This window comes from Nipponia nippon, unplaced genomic scaffold (genome assembly GCF_047370975.1).
Source record: "Nipponia nippon isolate SJK-2023a ecotype South Korea unplaced genomic scaffold, ASM4737097v1 scaffold_2, whole genome shotgun sequence".
Classification (NCBI taxonomy): Eukaryota; Metazoa; Chordata; class Aves; order Pelecaniformes; family Threskiornithidae; genus Nipponia; species Nipponia nippon.
The window spans coordinates 73,465,248-73,493,064 of record NW_028262336.1 but is presented as its reverse complement, the minus strand read 5'-3'; the positions used below and the strand labels follow the sequence as shown (position 1 = coordinate 73,493,064).

At 38.6% G+C, this 27,817-nt stretch overlaps 1 protein-coding gene across 2 annotated transcripts in view; it reads right to left on the bottom strand.

Moving 5' to 3' along the window:
• STK24 (serine/threonine kinase 24) overlaps positions 1-27,817 on the bottom strand; it is a 64,198-nt gene extending 36,381 nt beyond the window's left edge. Inside the window, exons 1-2 of one of the 2 annotated variants that reach the window (XM_087758524.1) lie at positions 27,450-27,817; positions 10,512-10,742 (exon numbers count right to left, since the gene is read on the bottom strand). In XM_087758524.1, the coding sequence (XP_087614650.1) occupies positions 10,512-10,742; positions 27,450-27,491 (273 nt within the window). In that variant the 5' untranslated portion in view covers positions 27,492-27,817. Of the gene's footprint in view, positions 1-10,511; positions 10,743-26,830; positions 27,050-27,449 lie in introns of those variants that run through there. The other variant, XM_087758523.1, reaches the window with a different exon arrangement.

Genomic DNA, 27,817 nt, shown 5'->3' with positions numbered 1-27,817 from the left:
CAGCAGGCAAATAACTACTTCATAACAATGCCTATCAAGTCGTTACCTTATGGGGAAAAAAAACTAACTGCAATCTGTGGCAGATCTTTTCCCAAGTCCATTTAAAGAGGCACACAAAGATTAACGAGTGACTTACGTGGTTCTGTGACAATCCCAACATTTTGTCTATTCACTCCTTATGGACAGTCACCGAGAAGGCAAGAAACACAAAAATGTAACCCATAATTGAAGCTCCATATGGAACTGAATTTTACTGAGAGATACATCACATGGTTATTAATAAACTGTACAAAGTCCCAAAATGGGAAATAGGAAGCAAAGGTAAATCAGTATTAGTTTACAGAATTCATTCGTCCAGATAAATTGCATTACAACAAAAGAACAACTAACAAATGAACATCCAATGAATACTGAGGTTAGTAATTTTTTTTTTTTTCAACAAAACGTCACCCTACTTGCACTTACATATCTTAAATCTATTTCACTGGAGTAGTTGACATCAATAACACTCAGGGGTTTTATGAATTACTCCCCTCTCTAGACCAGAAACAAACTTCCAACAGAAAATATGAGGCACAAGGACCCCTTCACCTCCATTGTCCAAAAAATAACTGCTCTAATGCTTACATCTGTTCCTGTTTACCCATTACATCAAGTTAAATTCAAAATGAAAGGTACAACTCAAATTTACTTCTTTGCACAAATATCAATCCACCCATCAGTTTAATCTTTTTTTCACCACTTGTGTATACAACTTCCAAGATCTTTTGCATGTCTGCTCTGCAGCCTGCAAATCTTTACTGCTCTTTTCCCTTCACCTTTTGCATTCACATTGCTATTAAATTCTACTGCTTCCTTTACAGAATATTCATAGGCCAATCCTTCTTCAAAACCCTTACTACTAATGCAGTTGTACGTATCAGCCCTAGAATTGCCCAGGATCTTCAGCTCAGACTTCTGCCAAGCTCATTGCTCCAATCCCTGCAAAACACATCATTTTTCTGCAAACACCTTATTATTTTCCACTTTTTCTCTTTACAACTCTTCCCCGACCTCTAATTACTGCTAGAAACACCTTCTATTCACACCCATCATTTCCATTCTGCCTTCCTCCCCTATGTTTTTGTTTCCTTCTTAGAAATGGCTGTTTCAAGGAACTGTTGAAGAAAGCAGAGAGGGAAAAAGCCTCAGTACCTCCAAATGATGATTTTTATGCCAACTGTTATGCAACAACTTAAAAATTTAGTAGTGTAATGAAAAAACTAGACGGAAAGAACCTTAAGAATTTGGTTGAAAACACTGGCTCCTGAATACAAGAACTGTGATGATTTAGAACTAATACAGTCCATAAACCTATTCACCATGGAACTTTCCTTTTGAAGTTCAATATTTTTTAGTCTAGCCAACTTTCTCCAAATAACAGTTTCTGAAAGTTGTACATTCAACCATTTTAATATGCTTATTAACATGCTCTGTAACATGCCATAAGATAATATTCCTTTGTATGTGTACAGAATTTTACTTTTCTGCTTTTATACAACTATCTCCATACAGACCATAAGAAGACCTAGAAGAATTCATTTGACCCAAAGAACTGTATAAATGCCAAAGTATACTGAAGCAAAAGAAAGTTAACCGAGCAATACAAACTACCTAATTTTCACACTGAAGATATGACACAAACATTGCAACTATGTAAGAGCACAAGATTATGACAGAGGTATGTAAAGAAAGAAGTTTTCAATCAAAATGGCAAATGTTTGAGAGGTTTATGAGAACATCAGATCAATAGACTGGCAGCCACCTGATAGTGCCATCGGTCACATTCTAGCTGAGAAGCCTTGTGCCAAGCAGCCTATCTGGGCAACAAGATGGGGAATCAGCCCATGGAACGACTCCACCTAAACCTGGCCACAAATGCATACACATATACATGTTTTTTTCAGCATTACTGTTGGCTGATAAAAGAAGTTTCATAAACAGTGATTTGGCAGTGTACTCCCATAAAACTTTAGACCAATCCCCCCCATCCTTAAAAAAAAAAAAAAAAAAAGAAAAGGCGGCAATTAGTCCCCTGCCTCCTCAGTGAGCTGAACCACTTCACTGAAAGTTTAAATAGCCCCTGCTGCTAGGGTGAGGAAATGGCCAGTTGCAAGGCAGAGTTGGACTTCCCCTTTCAGCAGCAGCGGAAAAAAGCTTGCACCTAGATGCCATACTAATACTTCCTTTTCAGATACCCCACAGGCCCGCAGCAACAAATGTAGCAGTTAACACACACAACACAGAAGGACATTTGACATAAACAATACCACATACTGTTAGAAAGCAGTGCTATGTCATCCTGATCTGTATGGCCAAACTAAATACAAGGCTTCATGTTACAGCTAATCTAGAAGCAAGCTGTTATCAAAAACCCTGGTCCTTCTCTTTCCCCCCACCCCCCAATTTCGGGGCCACCTGACTCCACTTTTTTTTTTTTTTTTTTTTTTTTACCAGACCTAGCAATTTTGAAGCCACAGGTTTATTTTTGGAAGGCACAAGAGAAGGCATTAGGGAAACTTGTTTCCCAGGTGAACCAAGCCATTATGCATTCAACAGGTCCAATACAAGTAAAATGGCAGGAACATGAAAGCAGGATGGGGAATAAGGTACTGTTGCTGCCTATTTCAGCAGCAGCTAGCTGTTAGATCTGCCTAAAGGCAGGTACCGAGACATGAAATTATGCACAGAGTATTTCATACTATACAGAAGCCAGCAATGAGAGCAGTACAGAGGCAGCTTTTAAGGCCATCACAACAAGCACAACACAAACATATTACTTCCAAGAAATTATATTTTACATTGAGCTTTCTAAATTTTGATTTAAAACAAGATCAGGATACCATGACACAGTTAAGTACTTAAACATTGGGTAATACAAAATATAATTATTATGAACTCCCAGTTTTCTTTGAGATACACTAGTGATGCCTCCCAACCTCGATACACTTGTACAGTAAGAATTATTTAGCCATAAAAGACTAACAGTACGGAACTGATTACACTGTTAAACTAGGTAGATTTTTCCATGGATTCAGAAAAATAGGACAATATGATGCAGATTCCAGAAAGTGATAATAATCCCTTGGACCGCTAAAAGAAAGTAGTGGAATAAAAAGTTTCTAAAGTCACAATTGAAAACACTATCTTTGAAGAAAGACAATGCAAACAAGGGACTCTTCTCATTAAGAGCACAGCAAATGACTACAGGGAAAGACAAAAGTAGTAAAGACTACAGGCAACAAAGGTTCAGAGTTGCAATGTAGCCATCTCTGAAATAAGAAGGGACCAAACTATTTTAAACATGAAAACAGGGCCTCAGAGCAAAACCACCTGTGCTAGAGATAGACAGACTTCATGGGTTCTTTCACACCCTTTTGCCTTTGTCTTATTTATGGCCATTAGGGGCTGTATCAATGGAAGCTTTCAACTTGTTCTTTACATCAGTAGACCAACGAGATCTGAAAGCCTATCAGCACCATTACAGAAACTCTCCTGCTACCTCTTTCAGGGCTGTCCAGCCAGGTGTCAGTTTCACATTGACTATGAGCAAATGACGGCAACACCTGTTCAGCTCCTCTGGAGGCTAGTGCTGCCTGGCGAGAACAGAGGGGCTTACCAAGGCCTCCAGAAGAAAAGTAAGCACACCAGAATAGGGACTGCCTCACAGGAACCTGTACCTCATTTTGCTCCCAACACTGTCCCAAGAAGAGAGAATTTGCAGTCCCAGCACCCCTCCCATTTCAGCTGCAGGAATTCCTACAGGATAAGACAATTCCATCTGGTTTTGGTCAAGAGAACAGAGAAGGCACTCCATTGCCTCAACCCCTCCCCAAAATGCAATAATGTCAACATGGCTGCAATTGTAGCAGGCAAAATGAGAAATAGTTAACAACTTTTTTTCATTTAAGTGTGCCTAATCCCCAAAATTCAGTGACTGTCCTTTGCAAAAGTCAAGTCTGAAAGGGCACTAGCTGCTGCTGTGGGCTGGGCACACAACACAAATGATAGAGCATGAAGAAACTGCTGACACATTTCACTTCTTGTGCTGCAGTAGCAGCCCCTGTTGCAGTGGATTCTACAGTCCTAACATTAAGCGGGAAAATCTCCGCTCTGCTCTCCTGCCCTGATAATCATGATGTAATCTGCAATAGGCTGCCTGCTATATCAAATGACAACAGAATGCACCAAGTCCATTGACTTCTGGCTGACCCACAGCATACATTTAAGGTCACATCAGTTCAGAGATGCTCATAAATGTTAAAGTAAACCAGTTAAAGCTGTGAAGCAAAAGGACATCAACTTAAAACTTACTGAAGTCACATATAAATACCCACATTCAAAGTTATATTACCTAGATTACTGTGGCAAGAATATTCAACATATCCACATTAACACCCTTGAGTTTCCTAAGGCATGCAAGCTTAGGCTTCTTTAAATTCAGCAGATAGCGATTTAAAAAATAACTGCAAGTGCAATAAAATCCACCTCATATAAACTCTTCCAATATTTAAGCTATCTTCGCTTTTAAGAAGTGTGTGTGATTACCAGGTGAACCTTGCTTAACTTGACCACTCAGCAATTACATCTTGTCATATTTTACCATAATAGATTAGAAAGCACTGAACTATCAGCACTTAAACATGGAAAAGCTTTCATATATACACATCAAGTCACTTCTAACCCTTCTCTTAGATAAAGAAAATCAAGCCTGAACTTCAGTCTTCCTCTGGAATACAGGCTTTCCAAACCTCAGCCTGTTCCTGAAGCTCTTTACTGAATGCATTACAGTTTTCCAGCCACACTTGGCTGTATTATTCCAAGAACGGCCTCACTGATGCCATGTAACACCAAAGCCCTAGCCAATAAAAGATTTATTTTGGCTCTTGCCACAGCATTACTTACCAACCTCATGTTCATCTGATTACCTAAAATAAACTATACATTACTTTCAGAATCATTGCTTTTCAAAACAAAATCTTTATTTCTAGACTTCATTTGGCTGAACTCGTTGTTCTACAGAGCTCAGTTAACCAAACTTCATAGAAGTGGCATGGGTTTTTTCAGGAGGGTATATTGTGTCAGTCATAAATTAACCAGAAGGCATTTTCTGTTTTCTTGCAGTCTATATAAGCACCAGCTTGACTTACAGCAGTAGGTATATTATATTCTAGACATGAAGTAAAGACCTATGCAGGTATGAGGACTAAAATGAAAATTATCAGCAGCTATCCTTTATGAACCTTACCAGCATCAGCTCTTTTTATATTTTTTTTTCTTGAAAGAATTCTTAAAATACTTTTACAGAATGGGAAGGTGTCTGGGTAAAAGAAGGGGGGAAATAAACCAGAAGTCTAACTCTCATTGGGTCAAGAAGTTTAAACAGTTCAAAAGAGGGTATCCCAAAAGCTACAAAGCATGCCAGAAAAATATGTCATAAGGATGAAGAAACATAAGCTTAGAGATAGTGATATTTTTTAAAATACATACTACAAGACTAGCTCAATACCAATTCAATATCACTTGTACCTAGTTATACTGGATGTTGAAACTACTTAGTGATCATTTGCTCTACCATTATATTCATATGCACAGAAGGCTAAAACAGGGAATTTAAAGACTTCTTAATGTATACGTACATATATAACATTGATCTCAGCTTTTGTCCATATACAAACATTAACCTCAGCTTTGAGTGACATATACGTATGCAAAAAAAGCCAAGAAACTTTATTCTTCAACCATTTAAAGATAAAGACAAATTCATTTACTTTCATATATTTCTAAATAATAATCCAAGATCAAAGAAATATGAAAATGTTATGAAGTTATAATAAAGTAGTAATTAAAGTTATTAACAAAACTGAAGAAACATTATCAGAGAGGCATCTGAATCTTGGAAATAAAACAGATTCCAAACAACTTGGTCTGAAAAGGACAAGAGAAACAACTTCAGAACCAAATCTAACTAAGCTCTTGAAAAATTGGTAAAGCAGAGTAAGATGCAAAAAGCAGAGCTAACAAGCTCCTAGACAGGAAAACTTTTAGAATAAATAGCACAGCAATAGTTTTAAAGAGTTACAGTATGGCAAAACTCAGAAGAGACTGCAAAAAACTTTAGACAATTTTATAAGAAAAAAATAAAAAATAAATCTAACAAGAAACACAAAGAATCCCTATTTCATTACAATGGAGGCAGTAGATGCTGTCACCTAAAATCTAAAGCAGTAAACAGATTCAGAGAAGTTTTGTGAATTAATTTTCTAAGCATCTAAAAAGAAGTATAATTCTTCTACCCATGGAGCATTTAATCAGATCATAGATGGAACAGATGAACCTTTCATTTGGAAGACAGTGAGGATAGATAGGGTTCCCAGAGCAGAGAGATAACGAGTCACTACCTGTTTTGTTAAGCCTACTTCATCAAGGAACATTGATACAGGTTTTTAAACCCACCGTGGCAGATAAGGAACAGCAACCCCTCCAGATATATGCACCCATATAAACCATGTCGCTGCGATACACTTTAAGAGCAACATTCTAGTTACTTACTATCTCCTACAGTAGACAAAAGCCCTTTGTCCCAACAGAATGGGAACATGAACACATCATATTTTAAAATGTGGCTTTAGAAAAGAGTATTTGCATTTCTGTTTATATAAAGATCTTAGGATTTCCGACAAAAAGATGTTCTGCAAATTAATTTATATTTAGGATGACAACCTAAACTGGTACCCACTTCACTACTGCTTATTGCTCTGTTTGAATGAACTCTGACCACAGCAATTACACACAAACCTCCAACAACAGACATAAAGAACAAAGTCTAGAGGGAATGGAAGACTTACTCTATGCAAGCAGTAAGCGGCTTTTTATTTAAGACTCACTGTGTTAAAGCAGTAATACTGCCATGAACAGATATGGCTTAGTCTCTGGATATGAAAAAAAAAAAAAATGCTACAAAGCAAACACATTTCTGAAAAGATGAAGTTGGGATATAAAAAAGTTTTAGAGTAAGAAAATTTAACAAGGCATTTATCACCCTACTCTAAAAAGTAGCTAAAAATTAATTTTTTTTTTTTTTTACAATGGAAATTTCTAGGACAAAGTAACTGCCATTCACTCATTAAATGATAATACTAATTTCAAGTTATACTTCCATGTATATCATACAGTAGACACCAAGAGCTTGACAAGCTATTCTCATGAACATGATCTGAAGACAGTAAGAGGCCTCAGGCAAGTACAGCAGTATTATATAAGTCTTCTAAAATTTCAAGCAACAGGTCCCTTAACGCACTGGCATGTATAATCATGTAGCTTAATTGAAGCAGGTGTGCAATAACAGAGAATGAAGAACAATACAAGGATTTCTCAGACAGATGATTCAGATGTTAAAAAAAAAAAAAAAACCACCCCAAAACATTCTGGCTACCTATAAAATCTTGAAAAATACAAAAGTCTTCATGGCGATGCCCATCAACCACCTTTACTGAAAATACAGACTGCCTCTTAAAATCTGTCAAATATTTTAACGGATGTCAGAGCAGCTATTCTGCAATTACATAAACTTGTTCTAGAAAGGGACATGAAATATTAATCATCAGGTCTGCAGTGTCCCAAATGGGATAGAAATTTTACTTTTCCAGTATCTTGAAACTTGTTATAACAAAATAAATACCAAAAAATTCTCATAAAAGATACTTACTCCTACTTAACAACTGACATGGGAGTACTTAGGAAAAAAGTTATTACATAATAAGACACCTCTTCAGCTCACAAAAGGATATGCAAGAAACCTAGGGGGGGAAAAAGACTGATCTAGAGATAGAAGGAAAAAAATGAGAGAGATTGAAATTGTTATTGGAAGTGCTATTTGTCTGCCAAAAATAATTTATAGAAAACCAATTTAAGAGTCCTCTGTAAACAGTACCTCTTTCTATCCAAGATCCAACAGGCACGTGGTCAGCACACATCACGCTGCACAGGCTTTAGAGAATAATAATCACTGCAGTGGCTCGCAATATAACCCAAGATCCTATCATTTTCCCACTTGCTTACTTCAAAGGAGTTCATTGTGTGAGAAAACATTAATATCTTTCTTGTAATTAGAGCTAAACCGTCCAATCACAGAAGAAATAATGTCTCCTAATTACTCAAGATGTGGAAAATTAATGCGTTGAACGTTCTTGGTGATGGATTATCACGTTGTCAGAAATAGGGTTAAAAGACAGTCAGGCCCTTAGAACTACATATGGCAGTCCTGGCTTGCAAATACAACAAAGATCTGCAGCAAATAAACCTAGATTCTTAGCCAAGAATATTAACCAATTCATTTAAACATTAATATGGTCCTTTTTAAGCATGTGTGTGTATACATATATATACACACACACACACAATGACACATTATTACTATGCAATAACAAGACCTGACCCTTACTTTAGAAAACTAATAGAACTGCAAAATGTTTCCTTTGCAAAGATTGTCACTTCAGCGTCACCTAAAAATTAATATATGGTGGTTAACAGCACAAAGAAATGAGTTTTTCGTTTTGAAGACCAAAAGTTCTGTAGTACCAAGCAAAACAACATATATTCACAAAGAACTGAAGTAATGAATAAACATGACTAGCTGTATATTCTACTCGCTGTAGAAAGAGCTGTACTTTCCTCCAAAAGTAACCGCGTCATACGTAACCACCATTACTGCAGTGTCTTAGAAAATTGACACAAGTCGGTAAATTCACAGGCACTTGACAGAAGGGATGTGGAAGGTACAAGTATTTTCAGAAGGTCCTCCTCACAACGATAAGCACAAATATCACTAATAACACTTCCATCCAGCCAAACCCATTCACACTACCGACCCCTACAGTCTCCTCTCACCTTCAATTAGTAAAAGCAACAGTTGCCATACTACCTTCACAAATGTTGACATTCATTCGGTTCAAATTTGGACACTGGATTCTCTTTTTCAGCCACATTACTATTTATTATACATTTTAAAAACTATTAAGTAGCATTTGCATCAAACTTCTAACTATTTTTCTTGGATTCTGTTCACTTATCCTATAACATCTGAGCATTCCTCCTCTAAAACGAACAGATTTGAAGCAGACAGGAGAGAAATCCCACTTTTGCCTTTTTGCCATAGTTCACTTAACTACCAAACCTAGACTGAGAAATTTCAAAAGAAGTAATAAAAGCCATGATTAAAAATTTATCCAATTTACTGTGCTCAATTATGTGCCTCCTGATGCTTCTGAGATCTAAACTACAGATAACCTTTAAGTCCAGTACTGGTGACAAGTTATCAGGTCTGAAACCATTCACAAAGCCTTCAGTGATAAGCTGTCCAAGCAAGCTAGTTCAGAGCACAAGGAAGAAAGGTTAAACTGTCTGTCCCCTCAGTAACGCATCTCCTGGATTCAGAAAAAGTCCTTTTTTCCTTGGAAACTAACTGGCAATCTCAGAAATCCAGAGATAAAACAGGGTCCCCCTTTCAGAACCTTCATGTCTTTGCTGATGAAGTAGAATGCTTCCACAAAAGCAAAAGCAGACTGAAAATTAAAGTATTGTCTGCCTGCTTCTAACTTCAAACCCTGTCAAGAGAACAATCTCTTATCTAGGTTGCCATCTCACTGTCATAAAAGAAAGAGCTATCCAGATGGGGAGAAAGCCTGACCAAAGAAATAAAGTAGTACCAAAAGTTTCCCGATATTTTCACTACCTTCTAGATAAATCACTATATTCATCCAATTAACAAAAAAAAACCCCAAAAAACCAAAAAAAACCACTACACCAAAACACTTCTATCTGGCACACTTAAAACTGAACCCTGAAATTAATTAATATGGCAGGGGGAAGGGAAGGGAAACAGATTCAGAAGGCAGTTAATGGAAACCCCTTCCATTAGCTTCACTTACAGCTAATGTGCTGTTTGCTAATGGGCAAATAAATTAACTTTTAGATTTTAATTTTTAAATCACTCAGATCAAGGCTAGGTTCAGTCTCCTTTGAAAAGCAACCTAAGCTTTGCCACTAATCAAACCTTGACAAAAACTTTCAAGCTTCACAAAACAGCTGATACTACATTGTTTTTAATGTTTTGACAATTCAAAGGCAGACTTAGGTTATATTTTCTGAATTTAAACAACAGTTAATGTTACATTCTCCTAATATTAAGAGAATCTAAACATATTACTTAGAGTTTAACAAATTGATGGTATTTAAATTAATATTTTTGTACAGAAATAGCAAAAGACACGTGCATTTTTTTTTCCATTAAGTTCTGTCACATACTTTACAAAATATAGTAACTCATTCCTTCCTCAGAACTGAAAGGACAAAAACATATTTTTCCTCAATTGAGGTCTGATTGAAACCTTGCCAACGAAAATAGGCATGATTGGATAACTTGGAAAAGAATTACTTAAAAATCAAATCACCATCATCTGTGAGCATCTTACCTTTAAATAGGATCCATAATATTTAGTTACATATGGACTGTCACACTGACTCAGCACTGTGATTTCTTGTTGGATGTCTTCTATTTCATCTTCTGCTTCTTCTAGGTCAATAATTTTTATAGCAACCACTTTCTGAGTCCGATTGTCAATTCCTTTAAAAACTTCACCAAAAGAGCCCTTACCAATTTTCTCCAGTTTTGTAAACAGTTCTTCTGGATCTGCCTTCAGTGTCTGTTAAAAGTAAGAGAAAAGTTACTCAGTATTTGTAACATTAAAACAAAATGTGATATTTTTAAAGGCAACAAACACTTTGAATTCTACACATTCCTATTTATTCAGCTATTTTTTTGCTGTCTCCGTAATTAATGCGTTCTTCCTACATCCCTTATATGCACACACTGCAACATTTATGCTTCCCTGTATATAAAGTACAAATTCAATACCGTTTCTGTGACAGGGTTTTTTTCCTAACTGGCATCCGAAAGTGCTGCTACCTCAATTTCTTTTTCTTTGCCAATAAACTGCACCCAGGCACTGAGAATGAAAGATCCTTACAAAGATTCGGTTTCTGTTAAAACCAAAATAGATCAAACACCACTACCAATAAAAGTAAACCTTTTGTCTACTCTTTTCTCTTGAAATCTGTTCCATCCCAGAACCCAGGGCCCTACTCTCCTGAATTTTTCACATATCTCATCCTCTTAAGGATTTTGTTCCCACTCTTCAGTGCACAGACTACTATTTTCCTTTTGTTTGATGTGGCAAGCAAGCACCTTCAAATTTCTCCTACTAAGGATCACCTACATGAACTGCCATGCTTCCTCCATATCCCTGACCCCAAGGTTTTCTCGAGCAGGATTTATTTTTGTTTTTCTTCTTGTCTTAGCTGGGTAAACTCATTCACTCCTAAAAAAATCCTGTTCCCAGCTATCTTGATTTGAACAGTCACATGAAAACTACAAAATGCGAATATATGAAAATATGCGAATGGATGACCTAGGCAGACCACTCTGCCATATCTGTTTTTTCTCCACTGTCAAGTATTCAGTTAGTTACTGCCGCTCTTAGACTTCTGCTGCTGCTCTTAGACTTCTCACTTTCAGTGCACGGACAGTAAGCTCCACTGTGTACCTTTTTAGTCTAACAGCAAGGAGCTTTTATAGCTAACAAAAATATATATAAATTACAATTAAACTGGAACAGTCATAAGTAGAGGGAATAGTCATGAAAAGAAGAAAAATAGGATAGGATTACTTAGAATCTTTCCCTTAAGAAATAAAACAAACACTTCAAAAGACTTGTTCTTAAAAGGATGAGGTTCCTGCTAACTATGTGAAAATACATTGTTGATATATAAAAAAGGCTCACACAAGAAAAATTCAGTAATGTCTAAATAAGCATAAAACCACACAGTTTATACGTAGCCAAACTTTGCAGAAGCATAAAGAGGGGAATGAAAATTTCTACGTTACCCCTGACAAGCATTGAGCCAACATTTTCTCTTTAGCAATTAAATTTAGCTTATACAGCATCTCCCACCTATACTTCTATTTCTGCTCTCACATCTCAAAGGTTACGTAATTAACCCATGCAGCCCCAAGAAGAAGATAGTCTAGAAGATATTTTAGTTTGACTGGAGGTATCTGAATTTCACAGATTAATTCAGCATTTTGATGACCAGGTAGCTGTGACTGACTGAGCCCAGAGATAAACCCACTCAGTTCTCCAGGCAGTGTGTTTGTGGAGCAGTTTGGATTCTACCACCATGTGGCACAAATTGTGAGTACACTACTACTTCTAATACTTTAAAGGAAGCTACAAGACATCACAGTTTTCAGATAATCGTTCCAGGAACAGATCACTGGTGAGATCGGTCCTAAGAAAAAACACTCTCCTAAGTATACTGCAAGACTTCACCAGCCCCAAGAAGTTCCCCCTGATTTACATCTTATTGATCCATCTTTCTATCCAGTCAGTGTCAGGAAACAAACAGAAAGACGTGGGGTTTTAATCACCCTTTTACCATTAAAAGGAACAGAGCAAGAGATCCAAGTCCCTTCCACCAAAAGAAACTTGTTCCTCCTCTAATTTCAATGTAATGGGAATTACATACTATCACATACTATTAAATACTACATACATAATACGTTAATATATCTCCCACTTGGACACCAGACCAGGGCACTTCATGTTTTCCAGCAAGTGTAGTTATCCTTTAGCTACACAGTAGCCCCTACCAATGCTTCCAGGGACATCATTTATAAGAGATCACAAAACTAGGCACCAAATCATGCTGTAGTGGTTCTCCTCATGCCCCACAGAATGCTCTTTTGTCAATATTCAAAACTGACTTCTCTGAGAATTCTTCAGGAATAAAAATAACCTTAACACGTGCATCAGATATTTTCCCTTGTGGAAGACAATTATCAGTCTATGCTTTCATACATACCGTGTTAGAATTTGAGATGACATGCTGTAGAGAGCTGTGCACGCCTAATCCATCCACACAAGCCGCCTAGTTCCATTCACTAGCCACAAGAATCTAAGCATTACATCATTACAAAGGCATTTGGGTAAGTCTCAAACCAATCCCAGTCACAGCTGCCTAAAAATTCTGTGTTTCACCTCCAGAGATTAAAAAGCCAGCACTACTCAAAGTCACAATGTATTGCAGTTGTTCATATGGAGAAAAATTCCAAGAGCACAAGGGCTACCTGGCAGCAGCTATTTGAGAGCTGTTGGCCATACGTATTCACCCCCTGTTGTCCCTTTTCCCCTCAACCACTCAAATATCTATTACAATCGTATATTAAAGCCTATTACATCATGACACCACAATCTCCAGAGACTTGCAGAACTCTCACAGCTTCATTTTAATAGTGTCAGGCACTTGGGATTCTGGTAGTAGGCTGACAGTTTTATAAACAACTGCAGTAGAATATTTTCGCAGTCATTTTGTTTTAACAATTACAGAAAAGCAGGCAAGATAACTGTTCCTGGAAGTCCTGAGAAGCAGGGAAGAATTGTTCCTGTTTGATTTACTTTTACAATCAAAACTTTATAGCCATTTTGAAAAATTAATTGTTTGATAATAGCTGGTATTAGTATAATTAAATTTATTAATAATACTAGTTCTTTTTCCAAATTCCTTGTGAAATTACTAGTTATAAAAAAAAAAAAAAACAAACACCTTTGTCTTCCCAAATCAGAACTTCTTCAAATTCATTTCTTAGTTTTAAAATTTGGAAGTTGCCATTTTTGAACTTTGTTCTGAGCAACAGAAGGAGGTGGTAGTAGTTTTTTTAAAAAAAAAAAAAAAAAAAAAAAAAAAAGGCTCTGTTGCTCTGTGAGAAGGCCTGAATTCTCTTCTCAGGAGACCAGGTGTTTGAAGTGCGAGCCTTAAACTACTGGCAACCTGTGTTTTTGGAAACTACCTGTTGGTCTCTCTTTAATGACCTGCTCTATTTCAAAAATGGACAGATCAAGCCTCCAGATACATAATAAGCTACTTGAACTGGCCAGTTCCCATTCGTTTTTCCAAGATCACATCTGGAAAGCATTCTCACACAATGGTTTGTTTTTGTAAATATTTTCAACAGAGCCAAAATAAACAAATAGCTTTATAAATAGCCTCTCTATATTACTGAATACAGAAAATATCTTCCATAGAGTCTGTCACTACAATTCTGCTGACTCTACTCTTTGCAAGTTTTCACTCAGCATACAGCATTTTCCTACTAATATTAAAATAAAAGGGACTGATGAAAGAGCCTTCCTGTAACTAAGCACACCAAATATTGCTAGAAACCACAGAATAGAACAGCAACATCCGCTGCAAAAGGATAAAGCTAATCACCTTGTTTGATAAGGAGCTAGATCTCTACCACTAAAACGTTTCCTCCAAAGTATGTCACAGAATATGTACTGCGGCAAATCAGAAACAAATTCTAGAACATTTAGATCTAACGATTACAGAATTTCTAATTTCCATAACCACTTGAATTAGTTTGGCTTTTGTTTTGAATAGTTTCTCACACTTCTGAACACCAATCGCACCCATCCTGTCTCAGTCTTCGGCTTGTTTAGCCACGCAGAACAAAGTCCTTTACTTTTCACCATAAGCAGAGCCACCATTCGCCCAATAATTTGGGTGGCCTCTCTGTACTTGTTTCACATTGGATTCATTACTTTTGACCTTAATCAGCCAGAAAAACGTACTGCACTTAAAATGAACTCTTCTCAGTACCTAACATCACTGTTGCCCACTTCTACAGAATAAAGACAGTCCAATACATTCTCAGAGCCTATTTGTTCAATTTGGCCTCGTGGCTCAAACTCAGCTGCGACCAACTAAACCCACTCACCTCTGCAGTTCCAACTAATGAGCTCCCAGCCTATTGCAAACGTTCTTTGTAATAATTCATACTGATGACATCTTGCACTTTCCGCTATTTTGTTCAGTAATTCAAATCCTCAAGGTCAAGTAGTTCTTCAGTAATGGCCTCTCAAGTATAACGGGTGCCTTTAAATTTTGTACCATCAGCAAATTTTATCAGCATGCATTGACTTTTTTTATGCTAAGGTCACTTTTCAGTCAGCAACTGTCCAGAACAATCCTGGAGAAACCAGGAGTATCATCCACTCTGACATCACCTCTCCAGTACTCTCATCATAGCCAGGACTATACACATCTTAAAATGTATTTATTTTTATGAATCTCTAATTCTCATCTGCACTAACTGCCCCTAAAGGTCAACAGAAAATGTTACTGTTAGTAAATTACTGATTACAAAATCAGTAACTACTTAGATCAAACTTTATCCATAACCATTCTGACCTAAGATATAGCTTTAACTGAGTTTTTTTTCTGCATCTCATTCCAGTTCTTATTTCTAATCTCCTTTTACGAAGGGTTATTCATCCAGTTATTGTAAAAAAGGGTTAAAAAACAATTTTTCTCTTTAACTCACAAGAATTACAAGCCATCTCTGTATTAAAGTTCTCAAGCTTATTTGGGCAACTGATTTTACTTGCAGATTTCTGATTTCTCTGTGCCTGCTCTTTTGAAATAAACAATCATCTTTCAACACCTCCTTTTGTATACTTTTCATTTCACCAAATCACTTTCCAATTAGTCAGTCCAATCCTCATTCCCTATTCAAGGCTGAGCCCAAAATACCATCATCTGAGGAGGTTCAGAGATTTCTGGTGAAAATAAAATACCACATGGTGAGCTGGCTTGTGATTGTTGGTGATTACTGCTGCCTGCTACCATACTTGGACATAAAAAGAATGTGTTTTGAACCTTGTTCACGTGCATGCAGATAAACCTGGATACACACTGTAATAGGATGTTGCAGACAGTGAGCCCTACAAAATCAGGATTAAGGATTGGAGAACTGATGGAAGAAAAAAAAAATCCACCAAGATAATCACATCTGGCTCTGGAAATCCTTGAGCAGTAAAATTTAGCAGAAGCTGTGGAAGTATACCATAGAAGTACTACAAATTACTGTATTCTTACACTTTTTCATAGACATCTTCCAATAACCACTGTCAAAGACAAAACATGACTGGACAGGCCTATGATCTGACCCCATTCAGCTCATATGTTCTCAAATTATTTGCATCCAAGTCAGAACTTCAAACACAAATTAAATTTTATAGCACAGTCAATGCATGTTACAGTACAAAATTAAGAATGCTTGAAATCAGAGAGGAAGACTTTAAGGCCGCTTCCATTTGAGGAATTGTCTTCATGGTTTCTTCCTCTGCCCTATAACTGCACATCACCACATTTTCACATTCTAAACAAGACACTGAGACTTCTTTCAACTGATAAAAACAAAAGATAAAAATAGAGGAAGAAAAGAGAGGCATGACATTGTATCAGAGACCACTACTACAGGTTTGTTCATTGTTAACGTGTGTGGTGATTATCTGATGTTCCTTTCATACAAAAATATCGACTTCCTACAGAAATTAGTTTCAGAATATCAGAACAGAAACACTGACTACTTCATACGTATTCATCAGAAGCAATGGAGAAGTTTGGACATCTCAGGTTAGGTGTGTAACTTACCACATTAAGGAACAAAACAACTTCTATCTTCTACAAGAAGGTGCATCAACTTCTTGCTCAAACTTTTGTACTACTTACACAAGTAAACCTATTTAATATAGAAACAGGGTACACAAACCATCAGTTTTATGACAACACCAGGAGGAAGCTGCAAGTGGCAGCAGTGGGAGACTCCTCCCTGTGAGGGATGGAAGTCCCAATCTGCTGGCCTGACCTGCTGTCTAGGACAGGTTGGTGCTTGCCAGGGACTCCAATCTAGGACATTTTGGAGAGACTCCTGAAGCTTGTTCAGCGCTTGAACTACTACCCCATGCTACTCTTCCACATCAGGCACCGCTGAAATAGCCTGGAGAGACCTGGAGCATATCAAGCATGACTACATGGCCCTGCAGGTAAGGGTCAAGAGCACAGTGGCCCAGGTGGTTTTCTCCTCAGTCCTACTGGTAAAGGGCTTGAGGAAGAGTGGACAGATCAGGGATCTGCTTGGAAGAATTCCAGGTTAAACAGTCCTAGAGACAAGAGTGATCAAGGAGAGCTGGTTGATTTTCAAGGATTACCTCCTCCAAGCTCAAGAATGATCCATCTGACATGCAGGAATGCAAGAAAAAGGTGGCAGAAAGACAACATGGGTGAACAAGGAACTCCTGACTAAACTCAAACATACAGAGGAAGCATACAAGAGGTAGAGGCAGGGTCAAGTGACCCAGGAGGAATATAGAGAAATTGTCCAAGCGTACAGGGATAAGCCTAGGAAATCAGCAGCACAAAGTGCAGCTGGAGGCCAGTCACTACCCAGGGGTCGATACTGGGGCCAATACCATTTAGCATCTTCACTCATAACCCGGATAATGCAGCAATACACACCCTCAACAAGTTTGCCAATGACATAGAACTGGCAGGAGTGGTTGATACACTAGCTGTTTGTGCTGCCATTCAGGGGGACCTTGGCGGTCTGGAGAAATGGGTCAACAGAAACCTCATGAAACTCAACGAAGGCAAATGCGAAGTCCTGCACCTGTGGAGGAGTTCCGGGCTCCCCAGTACAAGACATGGTCATAGTGGAGCAAGACCAGTGAAAGGTCACAAAGATAGTTAAGGATTGGAGCATCAGACATATGAGGGGAGGCTGAGAGAGTGAGGACTGTTTAGCTTGGAGAAGAGAAGGCCAGGTGTTAGAAAACTTATCATAGGTGAATACCTGATGGAAAAGAGTAAAGAAGACAGAGCCAGACTCCTCTCAATGGTGCCCAGTGAAAGGACAAGATGCAATGGGCATAAACTGAGATATAGAAAATTCCATTTAAACTTCAGAAGAAAGGGGGGGGGGGGACAACAAAGCAAAAAACCCCAACCTTTCTTACTGTAAGGGTAGTCCAACAGTGGAATAGGTTGCCCAGGCAGATTGTGGATCCTTAGAGGTACTCAAAACTAGGCTGGATGTAGTCCTGAGCAACCTGCTCTAGCTGGCTCTGCTTTGAGCAGGGGGGTGGACTAGATGTGCTCCAGAGGTCCCCTGCAATCTCAGCTATTCTGCAGTACACTATTTCTATCACACCAAGAATTATTTTTACTGCTAAATCTACTGCACAAATACATTAATTTATTTTGAAAAGAGACATCATTGCTGCACATCATATCTTTCTTTTAAATTAATTTATATAAAGACCAGAGAAGAGAAATCTAGCAGACAAGTTTATACAGGCAATTTTCTCAAGTACCCAGAGAACTTCAAGCCTAAAACCAAAAAATCAAAAACCCAAATCGACAACCAAAAAAAATCTCCGCAAAACACCCATATAAGATGGTTTCACATCAGGGAACGCTACTTCCAGGAATGAGAAGCATCAAATTTTGCTACCCAGCATTTTACCTTTCTCTGAAGCTGGCAAGTTTTTGCTTCCAGCAATATATATATACACCACATATGAATAACTGATACAATACGCAAGATTATTTCCAGCAGTTGGTGGGAAACTGAAATAAAACAGACACAGTATGCAGAAAATAAATTGCTCAACTTTACTGCATTGTATCAAGCCCTACCTGTATTTTCAAAGAGCAGCTAACTAACCCAGAAAGACAAAATATATTAAAGTATTCGGATTTATAGTCTGGGACTTTTATCTAAACAAGGAAAAAAAAAAAAGAGATGACATTTTCAAGAAGCCTTAAAATTTGAGCTAGAGGGAGCTATCTCTCAGTTTCATCTATCGATAATAAAGTAAAATCAGCTGAACTAGGATAGCCACTTTATAATTATCATGAACAGCAACAACTGATTTTTATTTTCTTTTTAGAAGACTAATCAGCAAAACATTCCACGAAAGGTACAAAGACTAGAATGCAAGCGTTCATCTGTACTAATCGGATGTATAACTAAGATCCAACTGTTTCACTGAGAATTTGTCAATTATCAAAAAGAACACGTGATTGTTCTTTTCTTTTATTCTACAAACATTCCATATTCTCATTTTCCATCTCCAATACTATAATTATTCAATTCAGACACACACTATCATAAGGAAATTGCTTTTTTCTGGGAAAAAATGCCAACAGTGGGAAGAGTTAACAACACATTAACCACCATAAAAAGGAAAAACTGCCATGAATTCTGCCATGAAACTTCAGTGGGTCATAAGAGGCGGAGAGAGGAAGCGAAGGACAAAGCTCTAAAACCTTGCATCTCTCCAACGCTTTAGATGTCACAAGCAGATGAGGATAAAAACATATAACATCACAGTAGCCTTACTAATACATTTGTCACACAGTTCGACCCCCTTGCTCTGATTTCTAACTAGACTGGAACAGGTTTTAAGCATGTTTCCCGGGGGAATAAAAAAGTTGCCTAAAGTCAGCCTGTCATGAAAGTATTCCTCAGCCACTGTATAATCCTCTTTCCATTTACTTTCAAGGAAGATACACTCATCTGAGATTCAGAATACAAAGCATTCAGTTCTTTATCAATAACATGGATGTCCAAAGCATGCTTCCAAATTCCCAGTGGAATACCATTTTCTGGGTGTAATGTCCCCTGCACAAATCACACCGTAATTTTATGATATCTTTCATTCAGATTTTCATTCAGAAAGCTTCTTAGCATACAAAGTTAAGAGTTTAATACCAAAATTAATAGTTACCTAGCCATAGGTAACTATTAATTAATGCACTATGCATACCTAGTGCATAGTCTGCTTTTTACAAGCATTCAGAAATAATAAATTCCAATTAAATATGCTGAATTTCTGAATAGTTTCTCAGGCTCGTTATTTTTATTTCAATATAACATCACTAAAAACATTCAGAACCTGTAACTGACTTCCTCCCTTCCGTCCATTACACTTTTTAAACATAAATCACTGCAACTGAAAAATCTCTCCATGCCTTGCGCACACAATGAAAACAACAAACAAGTATCATCAGTAGACAGCATAGCAGTGAAACACAAAATGTGTTTTAGACACCAACAGAAAAACAGCTAAGGAAAAGAGTCCCAAACAACAGTTTTAGAACAATGTCTCTTACTTGTTTCCACCTGCTAAAAAGATCAACCAAACATGGTAAAAACATCACTCTTAATTAGCTACGCTATTGATAAAAAGAAAAAAGGAAGTAACGGCTCTTTGTGGAAATTCCCACCATTATGACAAATGGATGAATAAATAATGCTAATAGAGGCATTTAGAAATTTATGTTGCATTAATACTAATTGAGGAAAAGAAGGAAAAAGAATGAGTTTTAGGACCTATGGCAATCCCATAATTTGAGGGGAGACTCTTCTGGCACCCATGCTATCATCTGACAAGAAAATCCAAATGTCTCAAGAAGCTGCCTAACAGTGCAACTAAAAATAGAATAGGGGAGTACAAGCATTCCCAAAATTTTCCTGTTTCAAGCCTCACTTTCTATAGAGTTACACTGCAGAAGGCTCTTAGTTCTATACTAATGCAGAATCAACACATGGAACAGTCTGATGCTTGTGCAACCTAAACGTTTATTACACTCAGATCTGTTATTGTCCACTAAGAGTGAACAATTCCATGCATAGATACTTCCAATAAACAAAGCATTTATTGGCTTATGAAAGCAATTTCACTCAAAAAGACTGCCCATTCAATAGATGTCTTCAAAAGTAAACTACATTTATCTGATTTTGGAACTACACATCCTGAACATATCCAGGAGTTTGGTTTCAGGTAATATACTAAAGCTTAAAACAAGCTTGGGAAAACAAACAAACAGATTTTACTGGTATCAACTAACTTGTGAATGTCATCATCACCTTGTACTGATCACGGCTCAAGACTCAATTAGGCATACAATCCAAACACATCAGCTTAAGCGAGTTAGCAATTTTGTCAAAATTAAGTTGCTAAATTCACAGCCAAGCTTCTCTGTACCAAAGAACTGGAACATGGAAGCTGAAGACCACCATAAAAACAACCTTTTCCTACAGGGAAAGGGAGATCATTTTAATGGTGGGTTAGGAAATCCGAGATTAAAATTGTTCTGGGACTGTTGTCATGTAGTATAGAGTCATTTTATTATCTTTATGTCTTCTTCTCATAAAACTAAATATTATCTTATAGAATTTCTCGCTCTACATCTCAAATTCAGTACATTGAAGTGATGTTTCCTAATGTATCGTCTCTGTTATTAATTGTCAGGTGCATACATATATGTGGAAACTTACCCCAGATTAACAGATGTATAGGGACAAACTCAAAGTCCTCAATTTAAACAGTTTACAAGTAAAAGAGGGTCTGATTATATAGCTGCATCCACACAAATGATTACTTCTAGCCACAAATAACACCACTTAATTAAATAGTGCTCCACCAATGCAAGCAGGTGTATCATCACAAAAGCAATAGCCAGGTCAAATTATTATAGGATGCAGTATTTTATATTACATGCCTTGCTGGCTTTGTTCATCAGTGTTTGGTACATCATTCCCCCCCCCCGTCCCGCCACCCCTCAAGAAAAGGAGCATGAAAATTTAAGCAAAATTTTAAAATGTTGCCAAGATACATATATCCATTTTCTATCTCAGAAACACAAAAGATGCTACTATGCAAAAGCTGATGTCAGAGCCTTGTACACCACTCATAACGCAGGCCCCAGTATTTAAATGCATTCACTACATCAGTAGTCTTTTGTAGCTCTGGGGAACAAAAATGACAGTTGACTAAAAAGGGCACCTTACTCAAACATGAAACTGGTACATGAAACTTGCCATGACATATGACTGGCCTGAGTGGTCTATAAGGACACCTGAAAGATAACAGTTGCCATAAGCACTATCTATTTATCTGTTCTGCAAGGCTGCTGATGGAAATATGTTTTTCCTGTTTAGAGGCTGTTGACACCAAGATAGAAAGGTGAACGCTGACATTTGTCACACAGTAACTGACAAGGACAACCGATCATCTTGGATGTGACTGATACCAGAGCAAAGACACAAAACTAGATTTTTGTAAGCTCAACCTTTTGAAATTACAGAACCTTTCCTTACGTCCTCTGACTCTGTATAAACACCCCACCTTACCTCTATATAAACGTTTAAAATTAAATAGAATTCTGGAAAGCATGTCTAAAAAGCATAGCTCTAACACCACAGAAGAGCTGAAACAATGTAACACACAGATTCACAAAAAATAAGGATTCACTGTTGTCAATCCTTATTCCAAAAAGCTGTCCTAATAAATCCCTCAGCTATTCATCAAGTGCTGTGGTCAACCCAAAAAACTAACAGACTGAGTACCTCAAACTGCTCCCCAAAGACAGAGCAGTCTATACATTTTGATTAATCACCAGTTATTTTCCACCTAACAGAAAAGGACTTGCAAAGGCCACAAAAAGAAAGAACAAAGAAGCTTAAAGACTGAGAAAACAGACCTGCAGTCATTTTAACTGTACAGTCTGAGTTAACAGCACTAGGATTTAATAGCATTATCCAAATTGAAGCTTCCCCCGCAACAATGACTTCCTAGAAAGTTAGGTAAAGCACAACAACAAGAAATCACCCATAGCAGTGTGTCCAAAGGAAACCAACTCTAACTCCTCCACACATGCTTAATAGTAAGATTTTGGGTGTACATGAGGAAAAAAAAGTAGAAGTTGCTACACACAACTTCCCAGTATTGATAGTTCCACTGTTGATAAGAGCTGACTTCTCTGAAACAGCTCCATATATGTATTGCGTAGCCCTGACACAGCCTTTGACCTACACAGTGAGAAGATGCCGACTTTGTTTTCACAAATTAAAATTCTTCTGTCCTTATACCCAAGGACTGAGCTTGTAATGTGCCCCAGAATCGTGACTTTTATTCCTGGAATATTTTAAAACCAATTAGCCATGATCGTAATGGTCCAAGGATCTTTCAAATAATTAAGTGCCATAAGTTACTGCAAACTACTTATCAAACTTGAGTCAAACAGTAACAGTGAGCACAAACTTCCAAAAAAAAAAAAAAAATCAAATTAGGGAAAATTAATCTCCTACACAGAAGCTGCAATCGGAAAGCAGCAGAGGATACGTGGCCTTTCCAGTGCCTTTGATTTAGCAACCTAATGTTTTGCAATTACCAAAAACAGAGTTCACACATAAAACTGCTACAACAGTTTATTGTAAAAGGAGAGTGAGTTATAATAGGGAAGACAGTAATATATATAATGTGTAAGAACAAAAGAACAGCCATGCTGGATGGGAACAAAGGATCCTCCTCGAGGCCAGAACACTTCTCCTACAGCAGTCAAAAGTGAACATCTCGGGAAAAGTGCACGAGCAGACAAGTAAATAGCAGTATTTCCCAAAACACTCTTCCAGTCTCCAGCAAACTGACAGTTCAGACACTTCCTGAGCCAGAAATGGAGCCTTTATACTTAACAACCTTTCTTTTTTGTTCATTTGTCAAGCTGCCACTTAAATTTAGTTAAACTTTTAACATTTCTTGAAGCGAGACAGTGTGAATGTCAATGCTTATTTATATTTTGGATGAAGAACCCGTAGCTCTTGTACTGAAAATAACAATGGAGAACGAATAAAAATAACTTGCTGCATAAACACTGTTATTGTTACCAAAAAAACGAAAGGGAGGAAGATAAAGAAAGGTTTTTATCACACACAAGAGGCTTTGGCTTAAAGATGATGGAATTTTAAAAGCACCTTAGGAATTTTATGAAGCTGTCATACGGGCACACCTAAAAACACAAATAAACCTCAGAAAATTATTTTTCTGGTGAGAAAAAGAAAGGGGGGGGACTTTCAAAGCATTTAGGTGGGGTTGGTTTTTTTGGTTGTTTTTTCCCCCTTTAGGAGACTGAAACAGGAAAAAGATGACGACAATAACTACTTCTACTCAGTAACTCTGCAGTCCATCAGTATCACTGTTCATTATGCCACAGAAGTGTATCTGAAACACTTATTCACCTGAAACTTTTAATTACCTTTAGTATGGAAGCACCTAGAATTACAACTAGAAGTCATACCTAGATCCATTCTAACTGCAGCACTGTACTGCCTGAACACAGCTAACTCCAAAAAGGCAAACCACCTGTGGGCTCTTCTCACTTCTCTGGGATGTGAGGCTGATGCAGCCATTTACCTTTCCTCAGGAGGAGTGTAAAGTGTTCTTATTGTTAGTATCATAATATAAGGCTCATTTTAAAGTAGGTTAATGAAATCTGTTCTACACAGTTAGAAGTACACAGAAAAGCTAGGGTAAAAAACTCCTTTTCTGGTTCTCCCACTTCAGAAACAAAGAAAAATACAAGCAAACCAGATGCGGCTTAACCCCAAAACATTTTAAGTGGGGAAAGAGAGGAGAGAGACATTTAATCGCTATTCATTTTAGCATTTTATTGTTAAAGATTACCTTAAAACTGGCTGCTGCCACATATCGAACAGCTTGATGTGCTGCAGTACTGGGTTCTGCAGCTTCATCCCTCAAGACTTTCTCTGCCAGCCTACGTTTCCTGAGCTTTTTGGTCCAACACACTCCTAACATGCTTCAAAATACATTACGGTTCACTGAGCACCCTTACCATAAATTTGTAAACGCAGTACTTTATTATTTAAAATACAGCTTCCATAAAGAAGCTACAGAAGCTTACCACAGCCTTGAAATGCAGGCCAATCTGAAAATCAAGGTCATATACACTTATTTCGAGCCAGCCTTGCAGAAGTCTCATGCGTTACAGACAAACAAGCGTTTTCCCCAGGCCACTTTTAAAAAGCATAAAGAAGGAAGACAACACACTCTCAGTTTAGTAATGATGCACCTTCACACCACACACTCAAACTCATATCTACACAAAGCCCTTAAACCAAGGACAGCATAAACTTTGAGTCCAAGCTTATTTGGATGCATAGAAATTTAGGTCAAAGCCCAACTCTGTTTTTTATTCAGGTTACAACATGCCCACTTTGCAGGAGACAGCAAATCTCAGGTTTTGACAACCTTCCAGCACCATCCTACATTTCCTCCACAGTTTTTCATTCCTTTGGCTCACTCTCTACCCACTCACTTTTTATGCATCACTCTTCAAACATCGATCAGATATGTTGTTCAGAGAGAAATACATTAATCCTTCATTCCTCTGCTCTATTTACACACTACTCTGCTCACGCCAAACAGCATTAATAAAGCGTTGTCCTTGCATGTGATTTTTTGGGGGTCAAGAAATTACTCTTGTTCACACTAGGATACTGACTGCTCTCTTGTATAAGTACAGCAAAGAATGTAGGAGAAAGCTGCAAAACTTGTCACTGACATTGCTTACACCGTTTGTTGCAGAAGCTGGTAGGTGGGGAGGAGGGATCACACTACAGAAAAAGAAAAGATAGTCCCGTGATTTAGGCAATTTAATTATAACCCAGAGAACTAAGCTCTATTCCTCTCTCTTCTACATAATAAAAAGTCCCAAACCACAACCTTTGTCTTATTTAAGTAGATGTCACACATTGTATATACCTTACTCTTTGAATGTTTATCAGCAAGTAAAATCAAAGAGAATCCTGTACTGAAAACAGACCACTATAAAATTGCTATATACTCTAAAAGAAGGGAAATGGACATAGACATCTTGAACTGGGTGCAGAAAATTAGCAAGTAGCATTCACATTGCTGACAGACTTTATGCTTCTACCTATTAGCAGGTCTTTACTTTGGTGTTTGGTTGGGTTTTTTTACACTGTTAAAGTTCACACTTGAGAAACTCTCATAATAATACAGTAAAAATTCATGAGAAAAATAACACTGTCCTGAATAAAAAGAGATTTGAAGTAAGCTCTCAAATTATGTGGACTAACAAAAATCCTGAATATCTACCCATTTAGTACAGCTAACAGTATTACAAACTAAATAACAAATCAAGGCAGACACGGGTCCTTAGAGAGAACATGCAGTGACACGTATAAGCAGTACATGCATATGGCTGGAATAACCGTCATTCTCTCACTTCCAAGCAGCTGCAGATCTGACTCTTTTAATTCTAAAATGTTACAGACTCTGTTTCAAAGTACATAGAAATAGTCATCTTGGTTCTAACGTGTTTCAAAAGGATAAAAATGCAACATTAATTTAACTCTACCCAAAGCAACAAACCCTTACTTTTCTGTCTCTGGCAATCAGCAAACTGCTCATATTCGGAAGGTGAACTTGAACACTCAACAGCAGTACCTACAGAGCAATAAATTAATCAGTTCAGAGTGAGGGCCTACGTACTCTATTTGGCATCCAGTACTATGCCTGAGCCTATAATTCATGCTATGCCTAAGCATGTAGCATTTTAAATCCAAATCCTCAGGTTACGCAAAGAAAAAAAGAGTCATGACTTAGAATCTTGACTCATGGAAAAATGAACCAGAGTAAATCAATACTTAAACCAAACAAAGCACAAAAACTTTCAGTACAGGAGGTAAATTGAGAAAAACTCTACATGCCATTCATAAGTTTTTCTTTTGGAGGTTAGGGCAGGGAAGTGTCTAATAAGATGTGGGAAACATTAGAATAACAACATACAGATACCAATGACCTTAATGTTTTTCTGGCAGTGGTTTTCATTTGGACCACGAAAAACAGGGGAGGGGGAAGCCAGCTCAGCCACCAGAAAACCACACCAGTTATTTTAAAAATATAGTTACAACACAGAACCAGCAAATTCCATTGTATAACAATAGCAGCTAAGCAAGCCTTAGAGCCAAACTGAGGAGCCAAACCCGATCCCGAACACCCACCTCAGACAGCACTCCCACTAGCCAGCACCACAGAGATGGGCACTGCAGCATGCGCTGAAGGTCAACATTTTCAGGCCCTGTTTTTATGTATGCTTCCCCTCATCACGTCAAAATAACGGGACCGAAAATCGCCCATCCAGGCACGCTTCACTTCATGAATTAAAACACCAAAGAAAACTACTGGACGGGGGGAGGGGGAGACAAACCACGCACCCCTCCGCTCCGCACACTTCGAGCAAAACAGAGGCTCCTGAGGAAGGAGAGAAGGGGGGAGGGAGGGATTCAGCAGGCGGAGGGACCTCGTTACGCATCACGCGAAGTGCTGACAGCACGTTTCGTTTCCACGGGTGACGAGATCCCGCTCCTTCCCCCCGGGCCCAGCCAGAGCGAAGAGGCGTTTTCTCCCCTCGCCCTGTCCCTCCACCCCAGGGAGCCCCCTGACCGCCACGCACCGCGCCCCTTCGCGCCGCTCCCCGCCACCCCCGCTCGCAGGGAGAGGCGGCCGGGCCCATCCCTCGCTCCCCCCGCCTCGCTCGCCGCCGGGGGTGCCTGTCCGTGCCTGCCCTTGGGGCTCGCCCCTCCCGCCGCCCCGGGGCAGCGGGAGGCGGTTGGTCCTCACCTGCATCCCCGGCAGGCCCGTCTGCACGGGGGAGTGAGCCATGGCGGCGGCCGGGACGCGGAGGAGAGGGAGCCGGGTCTCCTCAGGCGGCTCCAGGGGACAGGGCTTAGCTCATCTCCACGCTCCCCCACACGCACACACAGTCCTCCTCCTCCTCCTTCTCGCCCTTCCCCCGAGCGAGCAGCGCCTCTGCGCCGGCGGTGGGAAAGAGCCCGTCCCAAGCTTGGGCTCTTCAGGCCCCCGTCACGGATGCAACGGCGGCGGCCTCCTCCTCCCCCGGCCGCGCGCGCAGGGCGGCCGTTACCGGCGCGGTCGCGCGCGAGGCCCTGCCGGCGACACGACGACAAACCTGAGGGGAGGGGAAAGGA